We start from the raw sequence: 21,769 nt of genomic DNA, 5'->3' as shown, positions 1-21,769 counted from the left end.
CTTTTAAATTATTGAATAATATTTTAGGCTATTAAATTTTAAGAGATATATATTAGTTTTTTTTTATAAAATCGAGCCAAACCAAGCCAAGCCGAGCTAGCTCGGTTTAAAACCAAGCCGAGCCCGAGCTTAGATTTTCAGCTCGGTTTCAAATCTGAGCCGAGCCGAGCCAGCTCGGTTTATAATCGAGCCGAGCCCGAGCTTGGCCTGGCTCGGCTCGGCTCGGCTCATGAACAGCCCTAGGACCAATGAGCGAGTGTCAAGTATCTGCCTGGCATGGAAAATAATTATATTGAGTCAACCAATTAAAAGAAACTCGTAAAAATGAATATTGGTACCTGTTATGATAATATTGTTACCGGTACGGCTGGGTTTCCTATGACAATGACGCATCGGGTAATAAACCAATATTTATTCTTATCAAATTTGGATCACTAACAGAACACTGGAGCATCATTAGTGGAACCACCCAATTATATCGATAAACCTAATGTACCGGTAGACTATCATGTATCGGCAATTAAACCAAAAGTTAACAAATGAGTTGCACGTTGTGCAATTCCAGTTGAACCAAAACTGAAACAATTAAACTCATCATTAAATGTTCATTCACCGTACATTAAATCCAAGTCAAGGGGCCTGTTTGAAACCTCTGTTCATTCCCCTCGAACAAACCTCCATATTCATCCAATCAAATCAAATCAAACTTCAAACTGTAGTTTGTTTCGATATGGGTCTTATTGAGACTCTAAACTCTCTTGATTTTGAACATGAATCGTTCCCAATATATGGGGATTTTGTTGCTCTTCCTATGTTTGCTGTCTTCTTCCCAACTGTCCGCTTTTTCCTCGACAGATTTGTTTTTGAGGTAATAATTGTTTTGGTTTAAATTTGTTTAGGGGTTGTGGAGAATTAGATTGAATCTATTTACTGATTATGTTTGAAGATTATATATGTCTAGTAATCTGAATTTTGGATCATGGAAGTCAACAGGGGATGTTTTTTTAGTTCATGTGAACATAAGTTGTGATTCTTGTAATGCCATAGATCATAGATTGTTTTTGATTAATCTTTTGCGATAAAGTTTAATGTTTTTAGTGTAAATTTGATAAGATACTTTGTGTAATTAATGGTTAACATGACTTATGAATGTTTTAGTGTTGGTCTTTAGTGTTAGATGAGGTTTTGTTTATAGTTCTTTGAGATTTCACAAGTTTTTGCTCGTCGTGCCGTGTGAGTCGCTTTACAAAGTATGGAATTTATCGATTAGAAAGCTTTCAATGATGCCTTTGAAATTAGGAATCGAATCATCTATTTGATCATGCTTAAGGGGATAAAGCTTATGAGTACTTCCCTAACTCGAGGATGATTGGGTGCCAGATTTGAAAGAGCAAAATGCAAGTTTTATTACTTTAATCATCATCATCATCATCATACTCAGTAAATCCCACCAATAGCAAAGCTAAGGTATGGTCTGAGGAGGGTAAGATGTAGACAACCCAAAGTTTAAAAGAACGGAAACGAGTTTCGAGGCGTTTTCCCTTCGCCTCATGAGGCGTAAGCCTCGAGGCGAAACGAGGCGTAAGGCCGAGGCGGTATTAATAAATAAATATAAAAATTATATATATTATAAAAATAATAATACTAACTAATTTCATCATCTGATTCATCAGAAACACACTTAAAAAAGACATGAAATGCTTGAAATTGACACAAAAAGTCAAAAACATCAAAAACAACTATCAAAATCCCCTGAGGCGCAGCTTTCTTAGCGCCTCAGCCCCTCTGAGGCGTATATACATTAAAAACACCATGAGGCGCGCCTCAGACTCGTTTTTGGGCCGTTTCGCCTCGAGGCGCGCCTTGAGGCGCACGCCTCAAACATTTTTTAAAACCATGAGACAACCTTACCACTACCCCGTTGGAATAGAGAGGTTGCTTCTAGTGAGACCCTGGCTCGATAGTAGTTTTGCATCAAAGACTTGGACATAAGGAACATAACACTCAGCAATCTGGACAAAGGCCGATTAGTGTGTCTCTGTGTGTGCCCTTTTGTCTTTCGGCTATCAACACCACAACATGATGCATGATTAACCATCCGTTGCTTTTAACATTATTTTCACGAAATTAGTAAAATAACGTTAAAATTAGTGCAATTTCGCTTTTGCGCCCCAAGGGCCCACACATATATACATTATGCACACACCGCAAGCGGGGCGTAAGTTTTATTACTTTAAACGTTTGAAGAAATTAGGGGCACAAGAATTCAATGAAAAAGAAAGATAAGCACTTAGTAGAAAACTAGAAATATGCATGATTAAAAGATAACTATTTTTTTAAGTTCATTTAAGATAACTATTTGTTTATAACTGAGTCACACGTTGCAGCGTGTAGGTAGATGGTTAATATTCGATAAGGGGCAGCAGAAGCTAGATGTCGAGACAGACGACAGAATTAAGAAGATAAGAAAATTCAAAGAATCAGCTTGGAAATGCATCTATTATCTTTCAGCAGAAATTCTAGCGCTGGCCGTAACTTATAACGAACCATGGTTCACTAACACAAACAGTTTTTGGTTAGGCCCCGGTGACCAGAAATGGCCTGACCAAAAAATGAAGTAAGCTCTTTATTAATTTTATGCATAGTTAATCCTTAACAATAAAAATTATTAATTAGTTATAATAATAACAATAATCTTTCTTAATTGATTTCCAGGTTAAAATTGAAAGGTCTGTACATGTATACGGGTGGATTCTACACGTATTCCATCTTCGCTTTGATTTTCTGGGAAACAAGAAGATCTGATTTTGGCGTGTCGATGGGGCATCATGTTGCAACGGCAATTCTCATTGCAATGTCGTATATATGCAGGTTTCTAGTTTTCTATTTCGCCTTTTTTGTTGAAATTAAGGATGAATATGTTTTTTTTTTGTAGAAATTAAGGATGAGTAAGTTCTTTTTTTATATCGTTTGTAGGTTTGCTCGTGCTGGTTCGATAATTTTAGCCCTTCACGATGCAAGCGACGTGTTTCTTGAAGTAGGCAAGATGTCTAAATACAGCGGTGCAGAAGGACTTGCAAGCTTCTCGTTTATTATATTTGTGATATCTTGGGTCGTGCTTCGCCTTATTTATTACCCGTTTTGGATATTGTGGAGTACAAGGTTAGAATATGATGATCAACGTGTTTACATAATAATACGCGAAAGAATATTTTCATCAAAAATACAATTTTTTTTTTTATTTTATTTTTTTTTTTGAAATTTCAGTTATGAGGTAGTTGTGAGTTTGGATAAGGAGAAGCATATTAAGGAGGGCCCACTATACTACTATGTGTTCAACACTCTTCTTTACTGCCTGCTTGTTCTTCACATATACTGGTGGGTGCTTATGTACCGCATGCTTGTTAAACAGATTCAAGATAGAGGCAAACTCAGCGACGATGTTCGTTCTGGTAAGTTAAACCGTTCATCTTTTACATACGTTATTATGTTTATTTATTTAACAATAATAAATAATAAATTCCAAGTCTTTTTCTTGCTGATTTTGGTTTCTTGTTTTGCCCGGTTTGCAGATTCAGACAGTGATAAAGAACATGAAGATTGATCATTTGATCTCTCATTCCCGTAGGTTCGTATAAGTTGCATTTTTTATTTGAAATTATATATTTTAATTTTATAAAGATTCTGTCTTTATAAAATGTTAGATGAAGAAAAGTGTTATAATTTTGTGTTCATTTGCAGGGAGATGTTTTTCAGATCAAACTGTGTAGTGTTTTGTTATTGGACAGACTTGTATAGATAAAGGGTCAAAATTGATATACAAAGTCAACTGTTGTCATGTTACATGCTGGTTCAGACAATTGGTGATGTGTTTTCAGTTTGTTGATAGTTTTTTCTTGTATTCACCGGATTCTTATCGTCGTCAAGGAACCTTGGTGGTTTTGGTGAATCAACTTCATTCATTTACCGTTGCATTTTCGGTTTTGTAGATGTTGTAATGTAATTGATAAAGCTTTTATCTTTTGTTCTTCTGGATTTGCTGCTTTTCATTCTATTAGGATTAATATCATGAATAAATAACATATTATTCATTTTGCATTATAATATCCCTCAACACATCACCCGTGTTATAAATACCATAAAATAACCAATACACTTTTTCATTCTGAGTGAAAATAACTCTCAACCTGATTTTGGTATATTATTTACTGTATTTAAAATGCATCTACTTGTGAAATGAACAGTAATGGAATGGACGAGGGAATGGAATGGACAAGGGAATGCAATGGATCACTACCATTCCATGTCTTGTTTGGTTACCATGTGAATGGAATGAATTATTATTGTGTATTGTTCGGTAGGCAAGAAAAACGGAGTAATAAAATTAGCGGTGAGTGGTGGTGGTGGTCGGTGGTAGTGATTGTGGGTGGTTATAGGTGGCGGTGGTGGGTGTCAGCGGCGGCGATGGGTGGTGGTGGTGGCGGCGGCGAGTGGCGGTGCGGCGGTGACGACGAGTGATGGCGGCGACAAGGTGGTCGTTGGTGGTGGTGGGTGGCAGCAAAGGTGGCGGTTGGTGGTGGTGGTGGCGTCGACGATGGTGGTGGGCGGCGGCGGCGAGTGGCGTTTGCGGTTGGTCGCAGCTGTGGGTGATAACGGTGGCGAGGGGGTGGCGGCGGCGGCGGTAGCTTTCGGGGTGAGGCAGTGACGGGTGGCGGCGATTGCGTCGGTGGTAGGTGGTGGTGGGTTGTGGCGAAGGTCGTGGGTTGTGGTGTTGTTGATGAGTTGCAAGAGGGGATGAAATGGAAAAAAAAACATGGGGGTTGAAGGAATGATTTTGAGGGAATGGAATGACTTTTGGAATGGGTGATTCCATTCCATTGACCAACCAAACACTCTTTTTTTCATTCTCTCGTAATCACTCATTCCATTCCACCTCTCATTTCTGCATACCAAACAATGTTGGCTACCAGCGCATTGCCCCATTCCATAGTATGTTACGTAGACTCTTTTGTTGACGTGGAACGCTACTTCATCCTGATCGCTTTATATACAAATTTATATCATCTCGGGTATATAAATTATCCGTGTCATTATTTTTGCACATTTGAAGTGCCATTTCATCAAAATTTGATCTGTTTATGAGGTTATCACATTCCTTCATCAAACTTTGTTCACAAGTTTGTGTGTTTTAGACTAATTTAAAAACCTTACTATACCCTAATTGGATTGAGTGATTTTTTCATGTAAAATCAGAAATCATATTGATATTAGGAGAATTGGCTTGTAATAATCTCAACTAGACGTCAATGGCCATTGTCAGTCTCACCTTTGAATATTCTCCATGTCAGTCCCACCTTTCACATATTTTTCTCCACCGGTCCTCAGTTAAAAAAAAAACTTAACTCCGTTAAGTTTTTTTTTTCTGAATTACAAACTGACGTATTAGGACTTTGGATCAGAACTAGGATACGAGTCTATTGATGTAAAACTTACCTCGAAAAGGTGCTCCAAACCACGTTACAATAATTATGCCGACAAAATGTAATGCGCGAGCTAAGGGTTTTATCACCGTGGACTTTCGAGCGACAAGTTTCCCCTGGAATTGGTGACAAGAAGGGTCATTGGCGTTGTTTGCGATCGCACATGTGGGTACGCTTTGTTGGATGTTAAAAAAAATCAAGAGTAAACTGCCATTTTGGTCCCTGAGGTTTGGCCAGTTTTGCCACTTTAATCCAAATTTCAAACCTTTTGCCATTTTGGTCCCTGTGGTTTTGTTTTTTTTTTTTTTTTTTTTTTTTTTTTTTGCCATTTTGGTCCAAATTTCATTTGACCAGATTCCCCAACTTAAAACTTGATATTTTGTCTTTACCCTCAGGGGTATTTTAGTCATTTTGGAATTATTATAACACATTTTTAATTAAACAATACACATTAATCAATAAACCCTCATCTTCATCTCCCCTTTCAAATCTTCAAAACCCTCATCTTCATCTCCCCTTTCAGATCACCACCGCCACCATCACCACACTCTCTCTCTCCCTCTATCCTTTTTGCCGGCACAAGCACCACCACCACCGTTTCTGAAACTCCGGCCTGGTCTTAAGTCCTTCATCTCCGCCGTACACGGGTTGAGCTTTCTGGGTTGTATTTAAGGAAATGGCTTTGAATGTTAGGATCTGCAAGTATGTTAATAACCCTAATTTGGGGCGGCAGATGATTTAGGGGTGTTAGAGAGAGAGAGAGAGACAGAGGGTTGTTTAGAGAGAGAGAGAAGAGGGAGATAGGGGTGCTAGAGAGAGAGGCAGGTGGTGGTTAAAGCGTAATTCAACAATTCCGGTGAGCTTGATTATGTGTTCTTCATCATCATCATGCTGGTGGTCTTCGAAGCAACCAAAATTCATTATCTGTTTCATCATCATCCACTTGATTTGATTCTGACCTCGTTGTGGTGAAATCATAGGTTTGTTCGATGATCTCTTTGATTGATCACAGTAGAATGATGCAAATGTCATTTTTGTAACAATTGAGAATGAAATTGAAGTGAATTTGTGGTGTATTTGGGTCAGAAGGGACTGTTGATTTGTGGTGTATTTGGGTTTAATTATTTTTAATAAATTTTAAGTTATATTAAATCTAAAATGACCAAAATACCCCTGAGGATAAAGACAAAATATCAGGGTTTTAGTTGGGGAATCTGACCAAATTTGAAATTTGGACCAAAATGGCAAAAAAAAACGAAACCACAGGGACCAAAATCGCAAATCGTTTGAAATTTGGACTAAAGTGGCAAAACTGGCCAAACCTCGGGGACCAAAATGGCAGTTTACTCAAAAATCAATATCAATTATCAAGGGGCTCAATTAACAAACGTAAAGTTCGAGTGTAGCTAAATGAATAGTGTCTATAGATGAGGGGCGTTTCATGGTCATTCCAAATACCTGAGGGGATAAAGCTGAAATAACTTCATCTTCAATAAAACGCAATGCATAAAAGAGACCAAAATCAAAGAGGAAATTGCAGGTTTCAGTAGGCTATCAGATCTCAAAAACAACGGTTTCTCTTCTTCACTGCTGTAATTCCAATCAATATCATTATAATCGGTATGTTTTCTTTCAGTTTTACTGTTTTTCACGCACTATTACATGTTTCTTCCTGCTCAAGAAATGTAAAAATTGACTTTCTGTTAGGGTTTTTCACCTGGATTCGCCTAAATAATTATTCCGCAAGTAGGTTATGCTAAAAATGTTAATGAAACACGTAGGTATGGAATTAGGGTTCCAAGTGAAGATTTTCTGGATTATTTTAGTATCATGTGTTATTGATTTTGCTTAATTAGGTCAATTTATACACTATAGCTTGAACTATGTGATGTTTTCCTTTGTAAGAAAGTTGGATTAGTGATAATTAGAAAGAACAACTTGTTAATAGTGTACCTGAATTTGTGCTTCTTTCCGGTTAATGTTGAGATCACAAGTGTAGAAAAGATATCAGTTTTGCTGCAGTTTACTGTGTATGTTTGTTTGTTTGTTTGCTTATAGTTAGTTTCAAGAGTGATATAAAGCAAATGATGAGAAGTTTTCTGATATTTATTAACCTTTCGTGTGTGAATTTAAGGTGATAATAACCTAAAGAAGACATGGAAGACGTGCTAACAGAGTTACCACCGCCTTCACGTTTCTTCTTAGAAGATTTAAACAACTTTGCTCCACCCGCACCACCACTACCATCTCCCTTCATATTACACTCCACACCAAATTCCAAAACCGTAATTCGACCCTCACTCCTCATAATCGCGATTTCCACCCCATCTCTACACTTACTCCACCACTTATCCCCCAAAACACTAATCGGAACCCTAATTCTACCGGAAATACCATCCTCAGGGAACTCTGTTAACCCTTCTCTTAAAGACAAATCTTGCAACCTGTACGCCATCAGCCACGGTAGTGAATCCATCGTTCTTGCCAACTTCCAATACTCGGTTTCTTCAGAGCGAACCCACTCGATTGCCAAAACGCTCATCGGTCAAAACATTATCCCACAGCGTGTTGTGATCTTTGATTCTGTTCAAAGCCGAAACTTCCGAGGCAGGATTTCAACAGATGATACATTTGTAATGAAGCTGGAAACCTCGAGGGAAAGAAAAAGGGTCCCGCTTTTGAAAAGTTTAAGCTATTTTCCTTCAGGAAGTGTTGTAGAAGGGTTGGGTGCTGCTCTGTTGGGTTGTTGTCAGATGATGAATATAAAGGCGACTCTGTGTGTCTCGTGGCCTGAATCGGGTGGTTTGGTAACGTCGGTGGTTAAAGATTTGTTGCTTAAAGATGTGTTGCCGAACATGGAAGTTAGTATTGAGGCTGATGATGAAGATGAAGGCTTGAGGTTTGGTTTTAAAAATCATTACCTGGATTCTGAACTATATACCTGATTTCGAGTTCAAATTTTTCATACTTTTTTGTATTTGAGAACTGAGCAGTGTGTATTATTCCTTTCTTGTAATACATGTACTTTTTAAGGAGTTGTGACTTTTTAGTGTTCATTATTTGGTTTGGTCTTGGAAAACAGATCTCAACTCTAAAAAAACTAAATGTTAAAATGGTTTTGCGGTTTTCGAGTCAGTTAAGATTGTAAGTTGAATTTGATTTGGTTTGTTTAAGAAACTGTATGTTTGTTTGGTTTACTATGGTGGAAGTTAAAGACAAGTTTGGAGTAGGGGTGTAAACGAGTCGAGCTGCATGACTGATGAGCTACTTCAAATTGGTTCTGTAAAGATTTGAATCGAACTGGGCTTAAACGAGCTCGAACCTAAATCGGAGCTCGTTTAATAAACGGGCCCGGACTTTATATGTTGGGCCTCACTAGCCTCGCAAGCTAAACAGGCCTATTATTTATAGAAATTTAATATTATTTATTATGCATATATATTTGATAAAAATAACCAAACAATGGGGAGGGTTATCTTGAGAACGCTAAATATTGCGAAAACCGTGAGAACGAATGAGAACACCAATCAAAACCAATTTTTTTTAATACAATCCTTATTGAAATTAAAATACAACACCAAAAAAAGAATTTACAACATTAAATAATTCATTTCTCCTCTTAAAATCACTCTTATTAGATTTTTACACATGTGTAAATATAACAAATTTACACATGTGTAAATGACAAACTTACACATGTGTACATTTTCTTTATTTACCAATTCACGTAAATTTCAACGTATAAATTTAATATCTAACATTGTATTCGGATAATAATGATAAGTGTAAAAAGAAATTTTGAATTTGAATTGTTTTTGACGAAGTTCTCATTGTTTTTTAATTCGTTTTCACGGTTCTCACAATATTTAGCGTTCTCATTTAAACTCTCCCCACAAAACAATATATATTATATATATAAAAATAATTATATGTGGCCATGAATAAAATATCAAATAACTAATAAACAATAAACTAGCTCGAGCAGTTCTCAAGTTTGAAAAACTACTCACGTTGAACTTTAGATATTGAGCTTGAAACAGTCCATGCTCGCATCGATTGTTGAAGGTTGGTTATCAATTTATATATAAAGTAAACGAATGTTTAGCAGATATTGACTGTTAATTACATAATCAAAAGACAATTAATTAGAATTTTCCTTTTATGAATCTTTGTTGAAAAATGGCCACCAACTAACCCAATAGTGGTTCCATCCTCTCTTGACTAAAAACACAATTTCATACAAAAAAGCAACATATTACACACGCATGCATGCAAATTTCTTTACTTATACAGCCTCAGTCCCAACCATTTCCATTAAGTACCACCCAAGAAACCCAAACCAACATAATCACAATGAAAATCAAACCAACCATCTTCATTCTTTCATTTCTCACCATCTTTTGCTTCAAGTTCTTGCATGCAACTAAAACTAACCCACCATTGTCTTTAGATTACTACAAATCTTCTTGCCCAAATGCAGAAGCCATTGTTAGGAAAGAAATGGAGTGTGCTGTGCAGTCTGATCTTAGAAACGCCGCTTTGATCCTACGCTTACACTTCCATGACTGCTTCGTACAAGTGCGTTCAACAAAAACGATTCTTTCTTTGTTTCCATTTTTGAGCTTTTTAGTTTGTTATTTAATCTTTCTTGATTTGATCTAGGGTTGTGATGGATCGGTGTTGCTAGACGATACAGTCACGTTACAAGGAGAAAAGAATGCTCCCACCAATTTAAATGCTTTGAAGGGTTTTGAATTCATTGATAGGATAAAGGAAAAGCTTGAATCTGAGTGTCCCGGCATAGTTTCATGCGCTGATCTTCTTACATATGCTGCAAGAGATGCAACTGTGTTGGTAAGTTAAAACATATCGCATTTACCTGGTCCCACTGGTTAACAGGGTATTTGTGGGGTCCAGTAACCGGTCTAGCAATAAAGATTGTTCTCTTATGATTATTGCTGATGTTATGAACTGTGGTTACAGGTTGGTGGACCTTATTGGGATGTCCCGGCTGGTAGAAAAGACTCGAAAACAGCTAGTTTTTCGCTGGTGGAATCAAATATTCCTCGTCCAAACGACGGCCTTCTATCCATCATATCTAAGTTTCTGTATCAAAGCCTCTCTGTCACTGACATGGTTGCACTTTCTGGTAAAAAAAAAAAAAAAGTATTCTATAAATTTCAAAAAGGTTGAATTTATTAAAAAAAAAAAAAAAAAAACCAACATACTTCCTTATTTCTCATAGAAAAATCCCTGAACTAGCTTTGTTATATTAAAGTCTCTCAACTTACAAAAAAGTCAAAACTAATTTTTGTATATTAAAGTCCCTAAACTTATCTAAAATACTTGAACTTTCAAATTTTGTTACAAATATGTCTTGTTAACTTTTAAATTGTGCAACAAAGATTGTATAGTTTTTTTTTTTTTTTTTTTTTTTTTTTTTTTTTTTTTTTTTTTTGCAAAACTTATCAAAATTGACCAAATTTAGGAGTATACAAGTGATTATTTCAAAATATTTCACAAGTATGTGCATTTTAGACAAGTGAAGGACTTTACTATACAAAAAAAAAAAAAAAAATTATCAAAAGTAAGTAGTTTTTTTTTTTTTTTATAAAAACCAAGTATAATTGTTTTTTATGATATAAGCGGTGTTTGCCTCGATAAATTTCTCAAGGATCTTTTATTATTAGGTGCTCACACAATCGGAATGGCTCGTTGTACAAACTATCGAGCAAGAATCTATGGAGACTACCAAACAACCGCAACAATGAGCAACATCGCAGAGCCAAACCTCAAAAATTTAAAGGCAACATGTCCGGCTGCAGGAGGAGGAGATAACAACGAAGCGGCAATGGACTATGTTTCACCTAGTCTTTTCGATAACACATATTACCACATACTTCTTAGAGGTGAAGGTCTTCTTAATTCGGATCAAGAACTCTATTCCAGCGTTCTTGGAGTCCAAACAAGTAAACTTGTGAGGAAATACGCAGAAGATCAGATAGCGTTTTTCGCACAGTTTTCTGAGTCTATGGTGAAAATGGGAAACATTACAAATCCTGAGACTTATGTTGATGGTGAAGTGAGGAAGAATTGTAGGTTTATGAATACATAAAGATGGATTGGTGATTGATTTTACAAGGTTTTAATTTTATTATATTCATGATCAAGATGTAATCTGGGCCTTATTTATATTTATAACACTATGTTATTGAAATTATTATATATTGTTTTTAAAAATCGTGTAAAAAATATTTAAATATGGTGTTCATTGGTGTTAATGTGTAGGGGTGGTCAAAAACCGGTTCAGATCGGTTGAACCGATGGCCTGAACGAGGATGGCCCAAAACCGTCAGGACCACCAGGAAAAAACCCACTTTGATCGTCAGAATTATAAGCATAATCGAAAATAATTAGTTTGTTGCCTTAACGGGTCAGGTCTAGGTAGGGGTGTTCAAAAAGCGCTAGGGCCCGAGGCTCGCTTGAAAAAAGCTCGTTTTGTTTTCGAGCCAACCCGTTTTATAATTGAGCCGAGCTCGAGCCAAGGGTTCTCGGCTCCTGGCTCGATGCAACGGCTCGGCTATGTGGCTTGACTCAGTGACTTGTATGTATGTGTGTGTATATATATTTTAGAAAAGTGTGTTAATTTTTTTTATTTTTTTATGTTATAAATATTTGTAAAATAATTAATAAAAAATATAAAAAATAATTAACGAGCCGGCTCGATTAGGCTTGAGCTGGCTCGAAGTTTTTACGAGCCGAGCTCGACTTTTCAGCTTGAAACATTAACGAGCCGAGTTGGCTCGTTTAAATTCAAGCTCGAGCTCAAGCCCAGCCTGGCTCGACTCGATTACAATTTACAACCCTAGGTCTAGGGTCTGGTCTAGTACATGAGTTGGTTTAATATGGCATGAGGTTTTGCTCCAAATTACCAAATCAAGTTGTCATCTGCATTAGGTGTCTTTTTAGTTATTGTAAACAAATCAGTTAAAAGTTTAATTTTACTTAAGAAAGAATATTTATATAAATTATTTACTACTTTCTTAACCAATTCGTATCTATCCTCCACCATGAATACGTTTGATGTAATAACAATAGGGAGAAATCAACCACATAAGATTATTTACTACTTTCTAACTAAATTGTATCAATTTTTCCTAACGAATATTCTTGAATATGTCATTTCACGCCGTTTGTTTTACCACGTGACGACCCCTATTAATGTGAACTTGATGCAGAGACGTCTCTGAGAATTTACGTATCTTGTTCGTGCTTGAAAAATGTGTCCTTCCGTAATGATTTATTATTATTATTTTAAAAAAATCAAACTAGTATGAGGCTCAATAAACCTAATGTCAAGTGGGCTAAATTCTAAAACATAAAATATGATTTGTAAATGGGCTATATTGGAATTGGTATGTCTTTACTATTTAAAAAAATAACATATATATGTATATCGGATTTTTTTTTAAATCGTGTGCCCCTCAAAATCACGGGTCTTGTGCGGAGGTCCTCCCCGCATAACATCAAAGCCGCCACTGACTTGATAGTTCATATGTACTATGTGGGGAGATGATCATCATAATTGATGGTGAATATGTAGTTGAGGTGATAGAATAGGAAGTGTTCAATGTACATGGCATATAAAACCATTTCTTCTTCACGTACATAAACTTAAATGCGACATTATTAGCATGTGTAGGGAAGGAAACATGTGAGTTCAAATGTGACTTTTACTTCTCCTAAGGTTGACATTTTATTTAGTACTATATGTTAGAAATTGCAAGAGTTTTGAATTAAAAAAAGTTACAATCAGAGGTTGTTTGGCAACCTCTGAATAATGAGCAAGTGCTAAACTAATAAGAGATTTGAACCATTAAGTGTTTAACTAGTAAGAAGTCTGATCCATTAAGAGCCAGTATAATGTTTAACCATTAAAAAACAAATGTCTGACTAATTTAGATAAGAGATCTTAATCATTTTGACTAAATATAATACTAAACATTCGAGGGCAAATGTCTGAACCATTCAAACATCTGTTCGCGATACAAACAATCTAAACCATTAAGAGCTGAAACAAACAACCCTTTAGTAATAAAGATGTAGGATTGTAAATGGGTGAAATAAGTGAAGCGGAAAAAAACATCTTGGCTCGTATATATATGATACGTTGTGCAAGTAGTTACCTATATATTAAATATAGATTGTTAATAATATGAAATTGTTTTTTTAAATACACATTCTTATGTCATGAGTGTAGAGCCTATTTTCCGTGTAACAAGTAAAAAACGATGCATTTAAACACATTCTTTTAATATATTGGGACAATGAAATTTGTAAATGTTATAAACATGTAACATAACTACGAAAAGTCAAAAGATGTTATTCAACTTTAAAATAACGTAACTTTCACCAAATTAAACTAATGGCTAGTATACCCTCTGTTTTAGAAGATTTTACTAAACTCCAAATTAAATTATATTGATTAACATACCATCGGTTAAAAAAAAAGACGTTAATTTAACCTAATTAAATTATACGACCACTACACGCTATGTTTAAAGGGTTATTTAAAACTTAGTTAAATATCATTATTGACCTCTTTAAATTCCTAAGAATAAATCTTTGTATTGTATATAGTTAGACGTTCATTTCAGAGTCACTATTATATGAAAGTCCCTTTAACACTCGTGCAATTTATTATGTAAATCGACTATAACACACGCAGGGCCGTCCCTAAAAATTCGTGTGCCCTGTTCAAGCTCAAAAAAATGTTCTCCTCAGCTTTAATGAAATATATAAATGTAAACTAGGTTTTTATATAACTGTTCACGAAATCATAGTATTCGCTCAGACCAAACAGAGATGCTACGGCCATGTGTTTCGGGTTTCGGATCGGTTCAACGGTTCGGGCCAAATAAGGTTTATCACATAATAAAAAACACAATACAATAAGAAAAATGAAAAAAACAAACACATTTCCTATTTCTCTAAATGTGGTTTACTTTTGTCAGCACAATCCACACCAAAATCAATTCACATATCAAAACTAATATCATCTATTTTAGATTTAAAAAAAAAAACCTTCAAAAAATAAAATGAAACCCTTCAAAAAATATAACAGCAAGCATGACTCGAACCCGGGCTTTCAAGTTTGGAAATAGGGAACTTAACTACTAAGCCATTCATCTAATTATGTTGGTATACTCTTAAAAAATAATTATAACATATATAAGATTTTTGTTTTAAAACATGCCTTTCGTAATCTTGGGCCCTGGCCGGTGGTCCTCCCCGCCCACCTCCAGGGACGCCCCTGAACACACGCATAAAACTTTATTTTATGGTATCGACAGTCTTTTTAATACAAATAAACTATGCATAAATATATATATATACTTTTACAAAAGAAAATCAGGAAAGTGAAATGAAATCAAATGAAGATGGCGGAGAGAAATAACACTTTTGATGCTAACGTGAGGCTAGCTTATATGATAGAGGTCTATGATTCTTCGGCTATTCGTAATGAATTCACATCCCTTTCACCTCACGTCACTGTCACGTCATAAAATACATGTCACATCATTGACACATCACCTTACTGTCCCTCACTTTCACCTACAATGTTTTCACCCTTTTACCCACATCACCCACCCCAATCATATTTAAATTATTACTCATTCATTTATTTCTTATTTTTTTATAAACTAATTTACCCTAACCCCGCTACCAACCACGACCCGTTCGGCGATGTACCACGCCTCACTCACGTCACGGCCCATGTCATGTGGCATGGGCGTGAGTTGATACTTAAGGTATGGTTTTTTAGTTAAGAACCAAAACTATAACCATATCTGGTTATTCCAATACCCGGTTTTCTCTATGAATCGGTACCTAAAACCGGTTCCATACACAAAACCGGGTATTCAAATACCCAACTTGGGCATCTCTACATCAATATAATAAAATTTACAAAAGCAAGTCCCTTTCCAACTTTTAAAAATAAAAGGTCCAAGACCATAACATGGGCCCCAACAGCCCAAATCTATTTACACAATAAAAAATCATCCATAATCACAAACACACACACACATGCTCGCACTGATATTTTCTCTCTTTGTTCAAAGGGTTTATATAATCTCTCATTCTCACTAAAAATCCTGCAAAATTCCCATTTCCCGAGGAGAATCACCACCTCGTTATCCTTCAATTCATCTTTCACAACAAAACAAATTAATACTCTCTCTCACACGTATGCCTCCTTACTGACAATCTTTGTACGTTCTTGATTCACAAACCCACTGTGTAATCTTGTTCCAAACCCACTGGATTAACACCCCATTTGATCAATTTTTGATCTTTACTAAAGGGTTTTGTTCAATTGTTGGTAATCTTGAAACTACTCTGTTTTTGTAATGGTTTTCTTGATCGGTTATGTCGGTTGATTTGATTGGTTTTAGATCCGATTTGAGTTTTGTTTTCGTGGGGTATAATTGTTTTTGTAATTGCTGATCTGGGTGTTGATTTGTTTTAGTATTTGTTGATGTTTGATTGGTTAATTTGGAATTGTGTGAAGATTGATTGATGTGTGTTGTTCGTACATTTGTGGGATTCTGGGTTGGCTGACATTGAATGTGTTTGGATTATTAGTTTTAGAAACAAGAATGTTGTGGGTAATTGGTAATTTCCCAATTGTGCATAATAGTTTGTTCTTTTGTTTGCTTCTTCATTATTAGAAATTAATCTTGATTATGTGTTTAGGGAATACGGTCCTATGACAGTCGAAAAATGGTCATATGGGTCGTACAAGGGTTGTATGTATGAGGTGGTGTTTGTCAAATCATACGGTCTGTTTCTGTTTGATGTGTTTGACTGACAAAGAAAAAGAAAAACAAATGATTGATGTGACATATGAAAAAGTCGTCCGACCGACGATTTGTCTCTTTTCGTCGCTCTATCATATGGCCCATATGATGTGACACGTTCTACTTTATAGATTTGGGGGTGGTGTATTTTTAGCACCACCCTTTGTTTATTAGGGTTTTTGTTTCTGTCACTTATTATAATCACATATGATTTCATGCCCAAAAATCTGTTTGTTGTAAGCAGTATGTCCCATGAAAGTACAATGTAAATTACTTGCTTATCAACTATTATTGTACAGAATTGAACATGATGGCTCAAGATAACTCGAACGTCGAATCAAATTCAAGAAAACAGCGACTCTTGAAAGATCAAGTTCGTTTAGTTAAACGAAAAGACAATGCGCGGTTTGAAATCGTTCAAATTAAGGATTCTTTATCATTCGAAAAGGGATTCTTTGTTGTGATTCGGGCTTGCCAGATGTTAGCCCAGAAGAACGATGGAATCATACTGATCGGGTTAGCGGGTCCTTCGGGTGCTGGGAAAACCGCATTCACCGACAAAATACTTAGCTTCATGCCGAGCGTTGCAGTCATATCGATGGATAATTACAACGATGCCACCCGAGTAATTGATGGTAACTTTGATGGTAAGCTGTTAACATCATTGCTAAACTTTGACTTTTTCATGTCAACATTCAAGAAACCAAATGTGTCATTTTTTTTATTTTTGTTGTCTAATAGATCCTCGCTTGACGGATTATGATACTTTGCTAAAAAACATTCTTGATTTGAAAGAAGGCAAGACGATTGAAGTCCCGATATACGATTTCAAGTCTAGTTGTCGCACAGGTTACAGGTTTGTATATCTTTTTTACTAAATAACACACACATTTAGGGCTGCAAAAGAAGCAAACGTTCCCGTTCGACGGGAAGTTCACTTGTGTCCGTTCGTTTATTAAACAAACAAACACAAACAAGAAATTTCGTATCGTTCGTTTAGTTAAATGAACGAACATAAACAGAGGCCGCGTTCGTTCATTTATGTTTGTGAACGTAACGTGTTCGGTTATGTTCGATAGTTCATTAGTATTTTTAGTTTTTGTATTACTTCAAAATTCCGACAAATAAAATGTTTAATAAGTATCAGTGTAATGTACATTCTGTTCATAAACGCTTATTTGTGTTTGTTTGTTTCCACTTGTGTTCATCAATGCTCGTTTTCGTTCGTTGCCTAAAAAATATATATATATATATATATATATATACAAACGAACATGAACACGTTCATATCCTTAACAAACGAACACGGACATAAACCTCGTTCGGTAAGTGTTCATGAACACACATATTTCTTAACAAACGTTGTGTTCGTTCGGTTCGTTTGCAGCCCTACACACATTTAAGCGATGTTTTGTAATTTTATAATGGTGTCAGGACACTCGAAGTCCCGAGCTCTCGAATAGTGATAATCGAGGGGATCTATGCATTGAGTGAAAAGTTGAGGCCCTTGTTGGATCTTAGAGTATCCGTGACAGGTGGCGTTCATTTTGATCTTGTTAAACGGGTATTAAGGGACATACAACGGGCTGGACAGGAACCTGAAGAAATCATATACCAGATTTCTGAAACGGTTTAATCTAAATTCTAATTCATTTATAGGTAGAAAGAAGGTTCGATTTACAAGTTTTCAAAATATGTATTTATAATCAATTAATATATGCAGGTTTATCCGATGTATAAGGCATTCATCGAACCCGACCTCCAAACCGCTCATATCAAGATCGTTAACAAGTTTAATCCCTTTACGGGATTTCAAAATCCCACTTATATCCTAAAGGTTTTCATACTTTCTTTTTAATTTCTTAATATTATTAATTATACTTTCGGCTTTCTTGATATTCTTGCTAATTAACCGCAATTCTAAACATTTTAGTCATCAAGAAATGTGAGTGTTGAACAAGTCAAATCTGCCATGTCAGAAGAATGTACGGAATCATTGGAGCAGATTTACGATATTTTTCTTTTGCCACCTGGCGAAGATCCGGAAACCTGTCAATCTTATTTGCGGATGCGGAACAGGGAAGGAAAATACAATCTTATGTTTGAGGTTTGCTGTTTGCGTTTAATCGATGTTTTTTTTTCTTTTGTAAAATGTTTATGTTTATGCATATTACTTCTGGTTTTTAAGTTTTTTTTTTTTTTTTTTTTTTTATTTTTTTTTATTTTACAATTAAAGGAATGGGTTACGGATCCTCCATTTATAATATCTCCAAGAATAAGTTTTGAAGTTAGCGTTCGGCTTCTTGGTGGTTTAATGGCATTAGGGTACACAATAGCATCCATTTTAAAAAGAAGTAGCCACGTGTTCACATATGAAAGCGTGTGCGTGAAAATCGACTGGTTGGAACAAGTTAACCGACGTTATGTTCAGGTACAACACACCTTGACTTTGATTTTGACTTTGACTTTATAAGTCATGGTTTTAAACTTTTTTTTTTTGAGAAGGTGCTAGGAAGAGACCGCTTAGGCGTTAGATCCGTTGCTGAGCGTCTGGGATTAGAAGGGTCGTATATTCCGCGAACGTATCTTGAACAAATGAAGCTCGAAAAGCTCTTGAATGAAGTCATGGTATAAAAGCTTGAATCAAGAGTAAAATGCCATTTTCGTCCTTGAGGTTTGGCCACTTTTGTGACTTTCGTACAAAGGTTTGTTTTTCCGCATCTGGATCCAAAACGTTTGAAATCTTGCCATTTTCATCCAGCTTGTTAACTCCTTCCATTTTTCTCCGTTGAATAAGTGGCATTTCTGTCTTTTTAGACATTTTTTTATAAAAGTAAAAAACACTATAATAAATAAAGATCCACCTATGTTGACTTTCTCCCCACCCAAACCCTTTAATCATCACAAAAAATGTCTAAAAAGACGAAAATACCACTGACTTAACGTTAAAAAATGGACGGAGTTAACGACTTGGATGAAATTGACAAGATTTCAAACCTTTTGGATCCAGATGCGGAAAAACAAACAAACCTTTGGAAGAAAGTCGCAAAAGTGTCAAACCCCAGGGACGAAAACGACACTTTACTCTTGAATAATTTTAATTTTTTCTAAAAAAGTTAGTTTAGTTTTTAAATGTCAAATGCCTTAGGTGCTACCGGATGATTTAAAAACAAAACTAAGCATAGATGAGGAAATGATTTCGAGTCCCATAGGTTCGGTTACTCTACCTACAAGGGGAAATAAATTTCATAAAAGGTACATCTCTTAATAGTTTAACGCCCACAAAGATAATAAAATTCGTTGTCATTGTTTACGGTTACGTACTTTTATATCTGCAGTGGACTGTCACATTCGTATTCATCCGCAAGTAAAAATTTAACCTCCATTAAAAGATTTGAGGACACGAGTCAGGAACCGACACGCGCGTTAGCAAGCCAGGTGATTTCATTGTATCTTTAAGTGATGTTAGCGTATTCTAGAAGGTCAATATGGTTGACTTGACTGTTCTTCTTTCTTGTCTTGTTAAGGGAGCAATTAGTCAACTTTCAGAACAGATTTCGACTTTGAATGATCGCATGGACGAATTTACTTCTCGGATTGATGAACTGAATTCGCAGTTCACTAAAGGGATGAGTTATGGTAGTCAAAGTCAACAGAAAATAGACGCGTGTAATGGATCTGGATCTGCGTCGACTTCGTATTTCACTGGATCCGCGGTGCGCCATTCGTCATCGTCGACTCAGTTAGTCAAGGATTCTAATTTGGTAGAAGAGGTAATAATATTTATAATAATATGTGTTTCCAAAGTGTTTGACTTTTTTATTAAAAGATGAAAGTTTTTGTTTACTGTTTGACTTTTTCAAAACAGATAACAGGAATTGGAAGAAACCAACTGAAAATTATGCATCAGCTTGATCTTCTGAGTAACAGTCTTCGTGGTAAAATGGATGAAAGATCTCGTGAGGAAAGAGAATTCAAGAAAAGTCAAAGGTCAAAGCTTGATGGCGTCGTGGTTTCGTTACTGTTAGCATTTGCCTGTGGTGGTGTTGGGATCTTCTTGTTTAAGGGTGTTTCACCAAGAAATTGATTCTTTTTCGATTAATTCGTTCACTTTTCGTTTTTTTCTTCTTCTTAAAGTTGGAATGTTCATGGGTCAAATTGATCAATGGTTTTACAGACTGAACGCTAGTCACTTTCGAGTTTTTACCAAAGAAAGATACTGTTTTTAGCTTTCATGTTATTTTGTCACTTTCACATTTTCGAGTTTCTATCTTCCATTGATCATAGGTGAATCAGGACCAGATTGTTCTTCAGTAAAAAGAATAGTCATACTGGGATCCTGATGGGACTAATTGGATGTGTTTACCGATTGGTCCTACAGGTCCTACAGGTTGAAGGTTTGTTGTTCGTAATTGTCGAAATCTTGGATGATACTACATGAGGGGCGCTCCAGGTTCCTGCACGAGCACTGTTTCTTGTCGTTTTTCATCGTGATGAACTTCAAATTTAGTTGTCTACGCGATGAGCCATTGAAATCAAATTTAAATCTTGGACCAGATTAGTGGGTCTGTGAGTTTGTCGTTTTAGAAAATAAAAAAAGAATCCCCATATTAAGTACTTAGCAAGTATTTTGTTGTCCAAAATATGTAAGAGGATAAACCCAAAGAGCGTTTATAGGCGTAAGAGCATTCACATCCTAACCATCAAATTATGTGAGGAGGGGTTTTTATATTATAAAGGGTATAAAAAGTGGTTGTGAGTAGAGGAGAGAGAAAATGTTACTGTTCATCTGTATATTTGGGGGAACACTGTTCACCCGTTATAATTTTTTAATATATTTTGAAAGTGGTTGTGAGTGAAGGAGAGAGAAAAATGTAATGATAATATTATTTAATTGAAACGGAGAGAGAAAACGTATTTGTTTTTAGTGAAAATATATTGATATAGGAGTTGTTTTTTAGTGGAATGTATGTATAATTTGATGGATTGGATGTGAATGCTCTTAGAGGAAGGTAGAATTGAAGGTGGTTGGTCACAAAGCGTCAGAGATAAATATGCAAAAAGGCAACACATAAGCTCGTTACTGGAAGGAGAAGACGGGGGTTCTTCCTGTAACCACCCTTGTTAGTTGTTACGAGTGAGAGATTTTGTAATAGCACAAAACAGTACATCTCTAAATAAGACATCATAGCAATAACAACACAATGGATGTACTGATTATATAGATTGGTGTGTTGATAATATCATGATTTAAGTTAAATGTTGTCTGCTACTTATAATGTTGATATCGTAATCTGCTATCATAAAATTATCTTATTATATTCTTATCAAATGTGTTTTCATTCTTTTGTGTTGTATTTATTTAATCTTAGTTCTAGCTATATTTTTTTAACGGCCAACAGAATCAATCTCAAACACTCTTGGTGC

At 35.7% G+C, this 21,769-nt stretch overlaps 4 protein-coding genes across 7 annotated transcripts; all 4 read left to right on the top strand.

The window, feature by feature from the left end:
- The first annotated feature begins 621 nt into the window (after positions 1-621).
- On the top strand, positions 622-4,031 carry LOC110872152 (LAG1 longevity assurance homolog 3). The gene is made up of 7 exons (XM_022120938.2): positions 622-868; positions 2,388-2,617; positions 2,716-2,871; positions 2,977-3,162; positions 3,268-3,452; positions 3,573-3,628; positions 3,742-4,031. Exons 1-6 carry the CDS (start codon positions 731-733, stop codon positions 3,602-3,604), a joined length of 927 nt encoding a protein of 308 aa, XP_021976630.1. The 5' UTR covers positions 622-730; the 3' UTR covers positions 3,605-3,628; positions 3,742-4,031.
- Positions 4,032-6,969: 2,938 nt separating this feature from the next.
- On the top strand, positions 6,970-8,595 carry LOC110872151. The gene is made up of 2 exons (XM_022120937.2): positions 6,970-7,100; positions 7,615-8,595. The coding sequence occupies exon 2, from the start codon at positions 7,637-7,639 to the stop codon at positions 8,423-8,425; it is 789 nt and encodes a 262-aa protein (XP_021976629.1). The 5' UTR covers positions 6,970-7,100; positions 7,615-7,636; the 3' UTR covers positions 8,426-8,595.
- Positions 8,596-9,804: 1,209 nt separating this feature from the next.
- On the top strand, positions 9,805-11,703 carry LOC110872150 (peroxidase 11). Its single transcript, XM_022120936.2, has 4 exons — positions 9,805-10,058; positions 10,143-10,334; positions 10,464-10,629; positions 11,171-11,703. Exons 1-4 carry the CDS (start codon positions 9,834-9,836, stop codon positions 11,593-11,595), a joined length of 1,008 nt encoding a protein of 335 aa, XP_021976628.1. The 5' UTR covers positions 9,805-9,833; the 3' UTR covers positions 11,596-11,703.
- A 3,861-nt stretch (positions 11,704-15,564) lies between these two features.
- On the top strand, positions 15,565-20,577 carry LOC110872149 (inorganic pyrophosphatase TTM2). 4 transcript variants are annotated; one of them, XM_022120934.2, is made up of 12 exons: positions 15,565-15,729; positions 16,642-16,989; positions 17,084-17,198; positions 17,777-17,972; positions 18,066-18,179; positions 18,276-18,449; positions 18,579-18,773; positions 18,848-18,970; positions 19,491-19,597; positions 19,681-19,780; positions 19,870-20,115; positions 20,211-20,577. In XM_022120934.2, the coding sequence occupies exons 2-12, from the start codon at positions 16,650-16,652 to the stop codon at positions 20,427-20,429; spliced, it is 1,929 nt and encodes a 642-aa protein (XP_021976626.1). In that variant the 5' UTR covers positions 15,565-15,729; positions 16,642-16,649; the 3' UTR covers positions 20,430-20,577. The 4 variants fall into 4 exon arrangements, with proteins under 4 accessions (XP_021976626.1, XP_021976627.1, XP_035832352.1 ...); XM_022120935.2 differs by having other exon boundaries at positions 15,565-15,754; XM_035976459.1 differs by having other exon boundaries at positions 15,565-15,860.
- Positions 20,578-21,769: the final 1,192 nt, after the last annotated feature.

This window comes from Helianthus annuus, chromosome 8 (assembly GCF_002127325.2).
Source record: "Helianthus annuus cultivar XRQ/B chromosome 8, HanXRQr2.0-SUNRISE, whole genome shotgun sequence".
NCBI classification, from domain to species: Eukaryota; Viridiplantae; Streptophyta; class Magnoliopsida; order Asterales; family Asteraceae; genus Helianthus; species Helianthus annuus.
Note: the sequence above shows the minus strand (reverse complement) of the source record. Positions and strands in the feature narration are given on the sequence as shown.